We start from the raw sequence: 11,871 nt of genomic DNA, 5'->3' as shown, positions 1-11,871 counted from the left end.
ATAGGGGTGCAAGGGACTCTTGGGATTTCTGATTTCAGGTTCTTAGGATAGATACCCAGTAATGGGATGGCTGGGTCATAGGGTATTTCTATTTTTAACTTTTTGAGAAATCTCCATACTGTTTTCCATAGTAGCTGTACCAGTTTGCATTCCCACCAGCAGTGTATGAGGGTTCCTTTTTCTCCACAACCTCTCCAACATTTGTCGCTCTTGGTTTTGGATGTTTTTGCCAATCTAACGGGTGTAAGGTGATACCTTAGTGTAGTTTTGATTTGCATTTCCCTGATGATTAGCGATGATGAACATCTTTTCATGTGTCTATTGGCCATATTTATGTCTTCTTTTGAGGAATATCTGTTCATGTCCTCTGCCCATTTTTTGATCGGGTTGTTTGTTTTTTTGTTGTTAAGCCGTGTGAGTTCTTTGTATATTATGGAGATTAACCCTTTGTCGGATAAGTGGCTTGTAAATATTTTTTCCCAATTAGTGAGCTGTTTTTTTGTTTCAATCCTGTTTTCCCTTGCCTTGAAGAAGCTCTTTAGTCTGATGAAGTCCCATTTGTTTATTCTTGCTATTGTTTCCCTCAACTGAGGAGTTATAGTGTCCCAAAAGATTCTTTTGAAACTGATGTCAAAGAGTGTACTGCCTATATTCTCTTCTAGAAGACTTATTGTTTCAGGCCTAATCTTTAGGTCTTTGATCCATTTTGACTTTATTTGGGTGTGTGGTGAAAAAGAATGGTCAATTTTCAATCTTTTGCACGTGGCTGTCCAGTTTTCCCAGCACCATTTGTTGAAGAGACTTTCTTTTCTCCATTGTAGGCCCTCTGCTCGTTTGTCGAAGATTAGCTGTCCATAGATGTGTGGTTTTATCTCTGGGCTTTCAATTCTGTTCCATTGATCTGTGGACCTGTTTTTGTACCAGTACCATGCTGTTTTGATCACTGTAGCTTTGTAGTATGTTTTGAAATCGGGGATTGTGATTCCACCGGCTTTGTTTTTCTTGCTCAGGATTGCTTTAGCAATTTGTGGTCTTTTGTTGCCCCATATGAATTTTAGGATTCTTTGTTCAATTTCTGTGAAGAATGTTCTTGGGATTCTGATTGGGATAGCATTGAATCTGTAGATTGCTTTAGGTAGTATGGACATTTTAACTATGTTTATTCTTCCAATCCATGTGCATGGAATGTCTTTCCATCTCTTTATGTCGTCATCAATTTCTTTCAAGAAAGTCTTGTAGTTTTCATTGTATAGATCCTTCACTTCCTTGGTTAAGTTTATCCCAAGGTATTTTATTCTTTTCGTTGCGATTGTGAATGGGATTGAGTTCTTGAGTTCTTCTTCTGTTAGTTCATTGTTAGTGTATAGAAATGCTACTGATTTATGTATGTTGATTTTATACCCTGCTACTTTGCTGTAGTTGTTGATTATTTCTAATAGTTTTTCTATGGATTCTTTGGGGTTTTCTATATATAAGATCATGTCGTCTGCAAACAGCGAGAGTTTTACTTCTTCATTACCTATTTGGATTCCTTTTATTTCTTTTTCCTGCCGAATTGCTCTGGCCAACACCTCCAGTACTATGTTGAATAGGAGTGGTGAAAGTGGGCACCCTTGTCTTGTTCCTGTCCTCAGAGGGATGGCTTTCAGTTTTTGTCAATTGAGTATGATGTTGGCTGTGGGTTTGTCATATATGGCCTTTATTATGTTGAGGTACTTTCCTTCTATACCCATTTTATTGAGGGTTTTTATCATAAATGGGTGTTGGATCTTGTCGAATGCTTTCTATGCATCTATTGAGATGATCATGTGGTTTTTGTTTTTCATTTTGTTGATGTAGTGTATCACGTTGATTGACTTGTGGATGTTGAACCATCCCTGTGTATATAGTAGACATTTTTTTTAAGTAAAAGCTGGAAGAAAAAAAAAAAATCAGAATCCTGGGTATACCTTAGTGGTCTTGCGTCTGGATTGATGAATGACAGTCGGTTCAACTATGTAGGACCCGGAAAAGTCCCTGCACAGGGGCGTTGGGAGACCCAGAGGTGGTTCCTGGGACAGCGAACATTTAGCTTCTCTGACAAGCGGATTGGGTTAGTTATCTTCCAGTTCTACAATCCTTTAAGTTAGGGACCAAGAGTGAGGCGCAGGACTCTAGGCTTCACGGGATGTCTACAGGACCGACAAGGGTCACCAATTCAAAGTAAAGAAATACTCTGAGTTCATGACCCCTTGGAGGTCATGTAGGTTACCGCTACGTATTCTACAACTTCCCAGACCGGTGGTCCTGCATGCTGGGCTTTAACCTCGGAGCGCAGAAGAAAATCCGACCACTGTGGAAAGTACCGGGTGTCCGCGGCTCCGCTGTAAACTTCGCAAATTTCTTTGAGCCTAAGATCTTCCTTGGGACTACAACCCCCAGCAGGCCACGCCCGAGACCAAAGCTTATTGGCGGTTCCCCCTGGGTTTCTTGCGCTGTAGCAGCTAGTCTAGCCAATGGAAAGGAAGAGTCATCCTCAGGAACCAATCCTGGAGAGGTAGGGCGGATCCCTTTTGGGTTCCGGCTCCGGCTCCTCCCCCGGTCCACCGAGGCGGCGCTGTACCTGACCGAGCGGCGGGAGCCAGGTGGGTCCCGGTTGGGCCCGAGCTCGCGGGGGGAGGCGGACACGGTTCGTGGGGAGCTCTGAGCACGGCCCCTTCCCTCTCACCGGGGAGTTGTAGCTGTGGCTGTGCTCCCCGGACACTGTGGGGAGCAAATGGGGCCCTGTGGTCTCTCCGCCCCGACCCTCGTACCCCACCCCGGGCCTCCGCGGCCAGGCTGCTGGCCCCAGCCCTTCTCCTGCTGGCCTTTGAGTACCAGCCCCTCTGCCACTGACCATGCCTTTGGGGTCAGCCCCACCTCGTCTCCTACTCCGGCTCCAAGCCTGCCGGCAACTCTTAACCCAGCTCCTGTCTAAGAACGCCGGTACCCTCGGACTCCGCCATCGGCTTCTCCTCGCCCCGCTACAGGCAACCCAGCCTCTTGGGCCTCGGTCGCCTGACCCCTCTGATTGTAGCCTTTGCCCTTGTCCCCTGACCATCTCCTCAGACCTTCTGACTCCTTTGGTGCTCTTCTATCTCTGACCCGTTATCCAGCTGCCTTGTACAATTCCCTCTCATTCAACACCTTGCCTCTGGGCTTTGCCCTTCCTCCTCCCCCTAGCCCTTGACTTGACCCGAGAGACTCGAACTTTGGCCCTTCAGATCACTTTCCAGCTTGGCCCCTTCCCTCTAACCCAGACCCTTGGCCTTCGGCATCTGTGATCACCAGCCCCATCTTCTTGGCTCTTGCTTCTTAGACCTGGCCCGTTCTCCCCTGCCTCGCTGCCTTCCACGCGTGGTCTTTTCTGTACCTCTGAGCCTCCTGGGAAGACAAGCCCCATGGGCTGCTTTCTCCCCCAAATGTCTGAAATGTGACAGGAAAGTGCATCTGTACGTTCCCTGCCACTCTCTTCTCAGTAGATAGGGGGCGCCCCATCTCTGCAAGTCCAGACGGTGCTCATCTATCCTGCAAGTCTAGCTCAAATACCAGCTTTTCCATGGAGCTGCTCATCCCGGGTCTCTTCAGGGAGATATGCTTGTGTCGTATGAACTCCTGTGGCACTGGTTTTATTTCCTTCCTCCCCTCCTTCCTTCCGTCTCTCCTCTCTCTCCCTCCCTCCCTCCCTCTTGTCTCCCTGCAATCCTAGTGTCCTGCTCAAAAGTACTGGCTTTGGAGTGATGGGCATAGGTTCCAGTTCTGCCACTCGCTTGCTGTGTGCCCTGGGGCAAGTTACACTTTCTCTGAGCCTTAGTTTCCTCATCTTTAAAGTAAGTTGTGAAAATGAAATGAGATGATTCATGTATAGTGCTTAGTCCAGGGCCTAGCACTTGGTATGAGCTTAAAAAATGCTAACTCTTATTATTATTGGTTCCTGTATAATGTGCCAGGTGCTATGCAAGGCACTGAGGAGTGGGTACAAAGGTGCTTAAGGCGCCGTCCTTGCGCTCCTGGAACTTAACCTTCTACACTGTATGGCAGTTTCTGGAGTCCACGGCCTGTTTCACTGCACGGTACCATAAACAGTTTGAGGCTAGTAACCCCAATCCTAAATCTTTTTGCTCTTATTTTGACCGAGCATTCAGCCCTGGGTAGAGTCAGAGCTCCGTAAAGTATAGGTTCTCAGAATAGCAGGATTGGAAGTGAGTGGAGGCTGTGTAGCTCATTGCACAGAGAGATACTGGAGCCCTCGGTGGGCTGGGCAGGGGTAGGGCATGAATTAAGACCATATCCATTCACTCACATTCAAAAGACGTTTGAGCAGTGGGCCTTGTGCTGGGGAGAGAGCACCAAAATGAACCAGGCCTTGCTCTCCAGTTGCTTATAAACTACTAGTGGAAACAGACATGTCCACAGATAATTGCAGATCACTGTAAAAGCAAGTCCAAGATTCTGGGGGGACGTAAAGGAGGAAGTGGGCAGGAATCAAGAGATTGCTGAGGAACAGTGGGTGGGAATAGACACAAGTAAGCATGAAATGGGTTCTGGAGACAGGCCTGGCCTCCATTCATTCAACTCATTCAACAAATATTTATTAAAGATCTTCCCTATATGACTGCCACTACTCCAGGAGTTTGGGTTACATTAGTGACTAAGGCCCTCATGGGACTTATGTTTTAGCAGGGGGAGACAGAAAATAAGAAGTAGACATAATGAATAAATAGAATGGTAGGAGGTGAGAAGTGCTGTGGGGCAGGGGGACTGGAAGTGTGGGAGGGGATTGCAATTTTTAAAAGGATGGTCAGAAAACAGTAAGTATCAAGGAATAAATTGTTTCTGATGTTTACTTGCATGTTTGAAAGTGAAGCAAGCCTACTATTTTTCACGTTGCTTATCTAGATTCTTAAGGAAACACTTTCTAACAGGGGTTGGTCAAGTAGAGCTTGCTTCCGTTTGTTTTAAATCAAGCTTTATTGGAATACGGCCACACTCATTCATATTGTCTGTGGCTGCTTTTACCATACAATGGCAGAGTCCAGCAGCTGCAACAGAGATCCTATGGCCCCAAATATTTACTACATATTTACTATCTGGCCCATTACAGAAAAAGTTTGCCAACCCCCGCCCCTTAAAGATTTGAGGCTCTGTCTATATTTCACATTTTCGATTATATACAGTCTTATACCATTTTTTAATCAAAATTGTTTTTTCTTTCCTAACAAGATCACATAAGGGATCTTTTTCATCCTTATATGCTCCACAGGGCTAGGACATAGTGTCTTCAGCAACTGTAATAGCAGCTGTCATTTGCTGAATGACTAGTATGTGCCATACGTTACACTGGGCATATTACAGGCATTTTCTCGAACACAAAGTCCTGCCATGTGGGTAGGTATCACAATCTAGTGATGTGGGAGTTGAGGCTCAGAGTGGTTGAATAATTTGCAGAGTTATAAAGATAGTACATGTCCCACTAGGCTCCAACCCTAAATGTCATTGGTGCCCCTTCCATTACTTTATGTTGCTGTTTTCCAAAAATACTTGTTGACTTGAAGGAATTATCAGTCTTTCATTTCCTGTCATCGATGAGTCTGTGCTTCCCTCTTGCATCCCTTTGTTCATGTCACTCTATACAGTATCTCCACCAGCCCACCCTGCCTTTTGAAATGTCGTCATTTCTTCAAGGCCCAGAGGAAACACCACACTCTTCTCTTATCGGAAGTACTTCTTCCCCTCATTCCCTGTTCTTGGCTGAAGGAGCTCAAAGGAGTCTGTGCAGCTTAGCAAGCATTTACTGATGTTTGCATAAGTAGGTCCTGTGCTGGGCACTGTCTGTGTGTGTGTAGCTGTGTGTATGGGGAAGTGTGTGGTTTGTGTATCTGCATCTGTGTGTGTCTTGGTGTGTATGTTGCATGTGAGTGTGTGGCTGTGTGTGAGATTATATGTGGTGTGACAGTATGGCTGTATGTGTGTTATGGTGTGTGATTGTGTAGCCATGTATGTGGCTGTATGTGTGGGAGGACTGTGTATGTGTGTAGCTGTGTGTGGCTAATGTGTGGTGTGAGAGGGTAGATGTGGTGTGAGTATATGTATGTGTCTGTGTGTGGCTGTATATATGTGACTGTGTGGTATGTGTGTGTGGTGTGAGAATGTAGCTGAGTGTGTTTGGTGTGTGATTATGGCTGTGTATGTGGTGTGAGTATGTATGCCTTTGTGTGTGTGCACGTGCAGCTGTGTATGGTGTGTGAGAGTGGACGTATGTACTGAGCAATCAGAACAGACACAGCCCAGGCCCTGCAGGAGGTCTTGGAGGTCCCAGAGGTTAACTCTTTAGTTGCTGGATTATAGTGAGTTCAGGGGATGGGAAGGGTGGCAGAACACTGAAGAGGATTCAAAGCCGGGCCTTGTAAACAAGTAGGAGAGCCTCAAGAATTAGAAGTTCTGTTGTGTTCATTTTGAAAGAGGGCAAATAGATGGTTACTTTTAAGGAAGGTTTTTCAAAAAAGATCAAACATAAAAGGAGTTTCAGTTAACTTACAGTTAGGCAGAAAAACTGAACTCATCCCCAAATAGAAGCTCCTTTACTTGCCTATGAATTAGAGTCTAGTCTGTCATTGTTTAGTGGTATTAAGAAAAGTGACATTAATCAAATTGCACAAATATCCTCTGTTGGAGGTGCCATCTTTTTGCTCTGGTGGGTAGTTTTAAATATCTGTGGAAGTTTGTCACCTGAAAGTTAATAAGTAAAGGCATTCTATCCAAGGATTCCAGTTAACTGATGGATCATTTCATGGGGAAGGTTTACACCCCTTCAACCAGAACAAAAGATTTCCCTGTGATCTGGCCTGACCTAAAGAATAAAGGCGTTGGCCATTTGTGTTCATTCTCAGGGTTCAGAGATGGGCAGTGAGAAGGAGCAGAGTCCAGAGCAGCACCTGCCCGAGGAAGGGGAGCGGGGGAAGCCTTGGAGAGTGGATGACTCCGAGGGCCTTCGGATCCCAGATGGGGAGAAAGAGCACGGGCAGGAGAGCCTGTCAGAGGGGCCACAGGGGATCCAACCAAAAAAGCAGAAAGTCACTGTCCCCGCTGGAGAGCCGGGGGACCCCATTGCACATCCAAGGCCCGAGGCTGACGAGAAGCCCTTTATATGTGCCCAGTGTGGGAAAACCTTCAATAATACCTCCAACCTGAGAACACACCAGCGGATCCACACCGGCGAGAAACCTTACAAGTGTTCTGAATGTGGCAAGAGCTTCTCGAGAAGCTCCAACCGCATCCGCCATGAGCGGATCCACCTGGAAGAGAAACACTACAAGTGTCCCAAGTGTCAGGAGAGCTTCCGGCGGCACTCGGATCTCACCACGCACCAGCAAGATCACCTGGGCAAGCGGCCATACCGCTGTGACATCTGTGACAAGAGCTTCAGCCAGAGCGCCACGCTGGCTGTGCATCACCGGACCCACCTCGAGCCAGCGCCTTACATCTGCTGTGAGTGCGGGAAGAGCTTCAGCAACAGCTCCAGCTTTGGCGTGCACCATCGCACCCACACAGGCGAGAGGCCTTATGAGTGTGCTGAATGTGGGCGGACCTTCAGCGATATCTCCAACTTTGGAGCACACCAGAGGACCCACAGAGGGGAGAAGCCCTACCGGTGCACTCTGTGTGGGAAACATTTCTCCCGGAGCTCAAATCTCATCCGCCACCAGAAAACGCACACGGGAGAGCAGGCGGGGAAAGATTCCAGCTGAAGGAGAGACCCAGGGAGAGAGTGAGGGAGACAGAATGGGAGACCCCAACCTAGTGTATGAGGATCTTTAGGATCTGCTGCTGCCCCTTTGATCTCAAGCCCTTCATCCCACTTTGGAGAATGGTTTCCTGTTGCCTCCGAAACCAGTATCTTCAGGAAGTCCTGAGAAGGGACTCTGAGTAAAAATCCTTGCCTCTTTCCAGGCCAAAATCTTGCATTGGAAAGTCAGAGGACCGAGTCTTGTCTTCATCTCCTGGGGATGACGGAGAAATAGGGTAGGCTTAGTACATGCTTATGTCATTAGGACAACTGTCCCCTGGCGTTTGAGGAAGCATCTGTGAGATGGGCATCACTGTCTGAAGGCACTCCAAATTGTATATGAACTGCTTAGGGCACACTTTAGTGGCTTGCTAGTTCCCACTGCTCTGCCCTACCTGGGCTGGGAGGAGCAGCCTTCCCAAGGGAGGGGACCTCTTTGGCCTGGAGAAGAGGTCTGAGGTCCTGCCTTAGGAGTGAAAGAGAAGCCCTCAGGGAGCCATGATCCAGGGACCTTCACACTCCCCCATGTTTGTGACTTGTTACCCCCACCCTAACCTGCATCTGTTCCCCAAGTGATTAGCAGTAAAACCTTTCAAGGAAAAGTACCTGTGCACTTATTTGGGGCCACCAAAGCACTGGGGAGCTGGAGAGATGGTCACACTGTGGCCACTCTGGAAGGGAGTTGAATTCCAAGAAAGAAAGAAGGGGTGGCTGCTCTGAAAAGCAAGGAAAGCAGGCTGAGTCTGGGGCCTTTGAGGAGGAAGGGGAAAGGAAAGGAAATAACATTAATTGAGCATCCACTATAAGCCATAGATTGTGCAGGTCACATTTACATTCTTTATCTCACTTTGTTGGCACAGCAACCCTCAAGGGAATAAGATGACGCAATTGAGGAAGGGTGAAGTCACTTACCATGAAGTCACACAGCAGGTATGTGGTGGAGCTAGAGTTCAAACTTGGGCATCCCTTGATTCTGAGCTGATGCACTCTTCACTACATTCTCCTTGTTGGCTTCTGAAGGAGGAGCTGCTTAGAGGGCTGGCCGGGACCAAGTGATTCCCTGGAAGTGAGAGCTAGTATGACTTCTTGATATCCTGGACCGTGGGCTCTGTGGGAAGTCAGTGTCAAGCATGAGGGCCTTTTCAACTTTAGATTATTGACTGACACTTATTCTGTGCCCAGGAAAAATGGTGGTGTAAGGGAGCAGAGGGTGAGGGGTGGGACGAGATGAACCTATAATAAGAGCCTTTGCCCTTAGTAGCAATACCTTAGTTCCTAAGGCTGCGACCACTTGGCAGGGATCATGGCTGGCTTCCTTCCCTTCTGGGGGAAGCCTGACTCCACATGGCAGATTTCAGTGTTTCCTACATGGAAGTTTAGTGTTCAACCAGATTTCCTCCAACAAATACAAAAAGACCTCACTCTACCTCTCTTGCCAATCTGGGGTCCTGTTCTTCCAGAGTGAGGGGCCGTCTTCATTTGTAGCCAATTGGCAGAATGTGATTCTGGCACTAGGCTTGGAACTGGCACCATCCATGACCCTATCGCATGGGACGTGCCATCCACCCATGGAGGGACATGCCAGGAGCTTTACACTTGTCATCTTATTGAATCCTCACAACAACCCTGTGAAGTAAGAATTATGCACATTTGACAGGTGCAGAAACAGGCTGACATAAAGTAACTTGCCTAGGATTACATAGCAAGTAAGTGGCAGGGTCAGGAACCGAACCTACTTCTGCCCAAATCCAAAGCCTGTGTTTTTTCCAACTGTAAAAGAAGACTTCCCACATGATTCCCTGACATTTGTAGGATGCTTTGCAGTTTACAAAGCACTTTTATTTCGTATACATTGTCCTTCTTGAAAATCTCCATACAAAATATTTTAAACATATAGTCACCCAAACTTGCATGTATAAATGGGCACACTCCCTAATAAAAAAAAAAGTCGCCATTAAACACCTACTGAGTGCCAGTTATTGTACACCTATTATCTCTGATCTCCGTAACTATCCTGTAAGGTCATAGTATCCCCATTTTCAAGATAAGAAAGTTCTGAGAGGTTAAATGACCTGAACTGGGGCTGAGCTTGGATTCAAATCAGGTATGTCTGATTCCAAGGCCAAGCTCTTCATTATACCCATTACAAGCTAGGTCTACTAGTCTCTCAGTCTGGGGAGCTTGGTATCATTATCCTTCCAGACCTAGAGCCTTACTGACAACTGCTGTGACTTTTTGGGAGTCTCTGCTGCCAGTAAGACCCAGGAGCAGTGTACCAGGCACCTGCTTTGATCTTGGGGTGTAACTTGCTGGACAATCTCATTTGCCCTTTTTTGACCAAGTTCGTAGGCTAGGGTTTGTCTGTTGGTCCAGACTAGTGTTTGAGTCCTGACTAGTCCATTTATTCACTCTCTGACTTCCTTTTTTGTTAACTTCTTTTATTTTCTCCTTCATTTTCTTCTCCCCTTCCCCTTCTCCCCCGCTTCCCTCCCCTTCCTTTTTCCATCTCTTCCTCCTAGTTACTATGACAATGAAGAAGACATGGCTCGTGTGTTCTCTGAGTACAGGAGATTGGCACATAAACCCAGAGTTCCAATGCAGGATAGTAGGTGTCATTACAGTTGTACTGTACTGTTGTACAGTTGTACCAAGGTGCTGTAGGAGCCCAGGGGAGGGCCTTAACCTGGCCTGTACTGGACACTGGGGCCCAGAAAGTAAATAAGACATAGTTCTTCCTGTAAGGAACTCAAAGGAAGAGAAGCTCCCCTTTGAACTAGGTGTTGGGGGAACACAGGTGGGAGTGGCTAACTTCAGAGGGGAGGAGGAGGCTAGACAATGATTGAATTTGGTCTTGAAGAATGAGTAGGTGTTTACCAGGTAAAAAGAAAGGAAGGTTATTTAAGATGGGAGGGAAGGCTTAATGTTTTAGGGAATGATTAAACATTTGATGTAGTTAGAGTTTTCCTGTGTGAGGAGGAGATGAAGCTGGTAAGGTAGACAGGGGCCAGATTGTGAAGGGTGTTGAATGCCAGGATAAAGAATTTTGGACTCTGGATGTTAGAAAATTTTAAAGCAAAGGAATGGCATGATCACATTCACCCTTTAGGAAGAACACTCAGGCTAGTGTGGAGGATGAACTAGGGTCAGGTAAATTGGGAACATGCTGTATAAATAAGCCAGGTGCCATATAACGTAGAGGTCTGTTGGGGCCCTCCTGCCCCACAGAGAGCTCTGTATGATTGCCTCAGAGCCTTGCCAGTTCCACAGAATGGGAAAGTCCAAACCCTCCACACAATTTCTGCAGATTCCTGGGATTTATGCTTTTAGGGTCTTCTTTTGCCTGAGTTTCCTGTGGTCTCTTCAAGCCTTCTCTGTTTTGTCCCCATTAGTCCTGTCACAGAACTAAGAACCTTCACTGGCTTCCCTGAGAAATTCTGTCACACCAAGCATTTTTGTAAGTTTAGACTCCCCTCAAGAGATTGGGAGTCTTGGGTAGGGGTCACATCATGCCATGGCTTCCTCTCTTCGTTTCTCCCATCTCTGCCCTTTCCCCCTCTCTTCCAGATTATCCTGGAAACTCCAGGTTGTTTTAACTATTGTAAAAAGTGGTTTAAGATGTCATCATCATGGTGGCACAGAGGATCCCTTTGTCTCTCCCCTTCAACCAAAGTGACTAAAACATCCATAACCCAACAAAGGCTACGTTTCTCAACATACCAAGACACTGGAGAGATCCACACGTTGGTACATATGAAGGTAGGTGAAGAGGAGCACATAGAGGAGGTTAAATGGGGAAACAGCAGAGGCAGAGCCCAGGACCTTGGACCCGTGGCTGTGGTAGCTGAGCCAGCAGCCTCCAGCCCCAGAGAATGCAGTGGGGCAGCAGTAGAGGTGTGTGTGTGACTGCAGCCAGCCAGCTGTGGTGGCACCTGTGGCATGGGGAGCAGAGCAGTAGTGGAGATGGAGCCCCATGATCCTGGGCCCCCATCTGTGTCTCAGAGCCTGATAGCAGCAGTGGAGGCATGCACAGGACTCCAATATCCCAACCACAGTGGTGCCTGTGTCCA

The 11,871-nt window shown here is 47.0% G+C and overlaps 1 protein-coding gene across 4 annotated transcripts in view; it reads left to right on the top strand.

Moving 5' to 3' along the window:
• The first annotated feature begins 2,503 nt into the window (after positions 1 to 2,503).
• Positions 2,504 to 11,871, top strand: part of ZNF691 (zinc finger protein 691) — a 31,233-nt gene continuing 21,865 nt past the window's right edge. Inside the window, exons 1-3 of one of the 4 annotated variants that reach the window (XR_002804902.2) lie at positions 2,504 to 2,624; positions 8,665 to 8,734; positions 11,369 to 11,560. Coding sequence is in view for 2 of the 4 variants with exons in the window: in XM_070260162.1 (XP_070116263.1) it covers positions 3,759 to 3,848; positions 6,909 to 7,766 (948 nt within the window). In the remaining 2 variants the exon portion in view is untranslated. Of the gene's footprint in view, positions 2,625 to 3,727; positions 3,849 to 6,908; positions 8,410 to 8,664; positions 8,735 to 11,368; positions 11,561 to 11,871 lie in introns of those variants that run through there. The other 3 variants (XM_070260162.1, XM_023632047.2, XR_011436410.1) reach the window with 3 other exon arrangements.

The sequence above is a fragment of the Equus caballus genome, chromosome 2 (assembly GCF_041296265.1).
Source record: "Equus caballus isolate H_3958 breed thoroughbred chromosome 2, TB-T2T, whole genome shotgun sequence".
Lineage (NCBI taxonomy): Eukaryota > Metazoa > Chordata > Mammalia > Perissodactyla > Equidae > Equus > Equus caballus.
The sequence above is the reverse complement of the archived record's forward strand: the minus strand, read 5'-3'. Positions and strand labels throughout refer to the sequence as shown.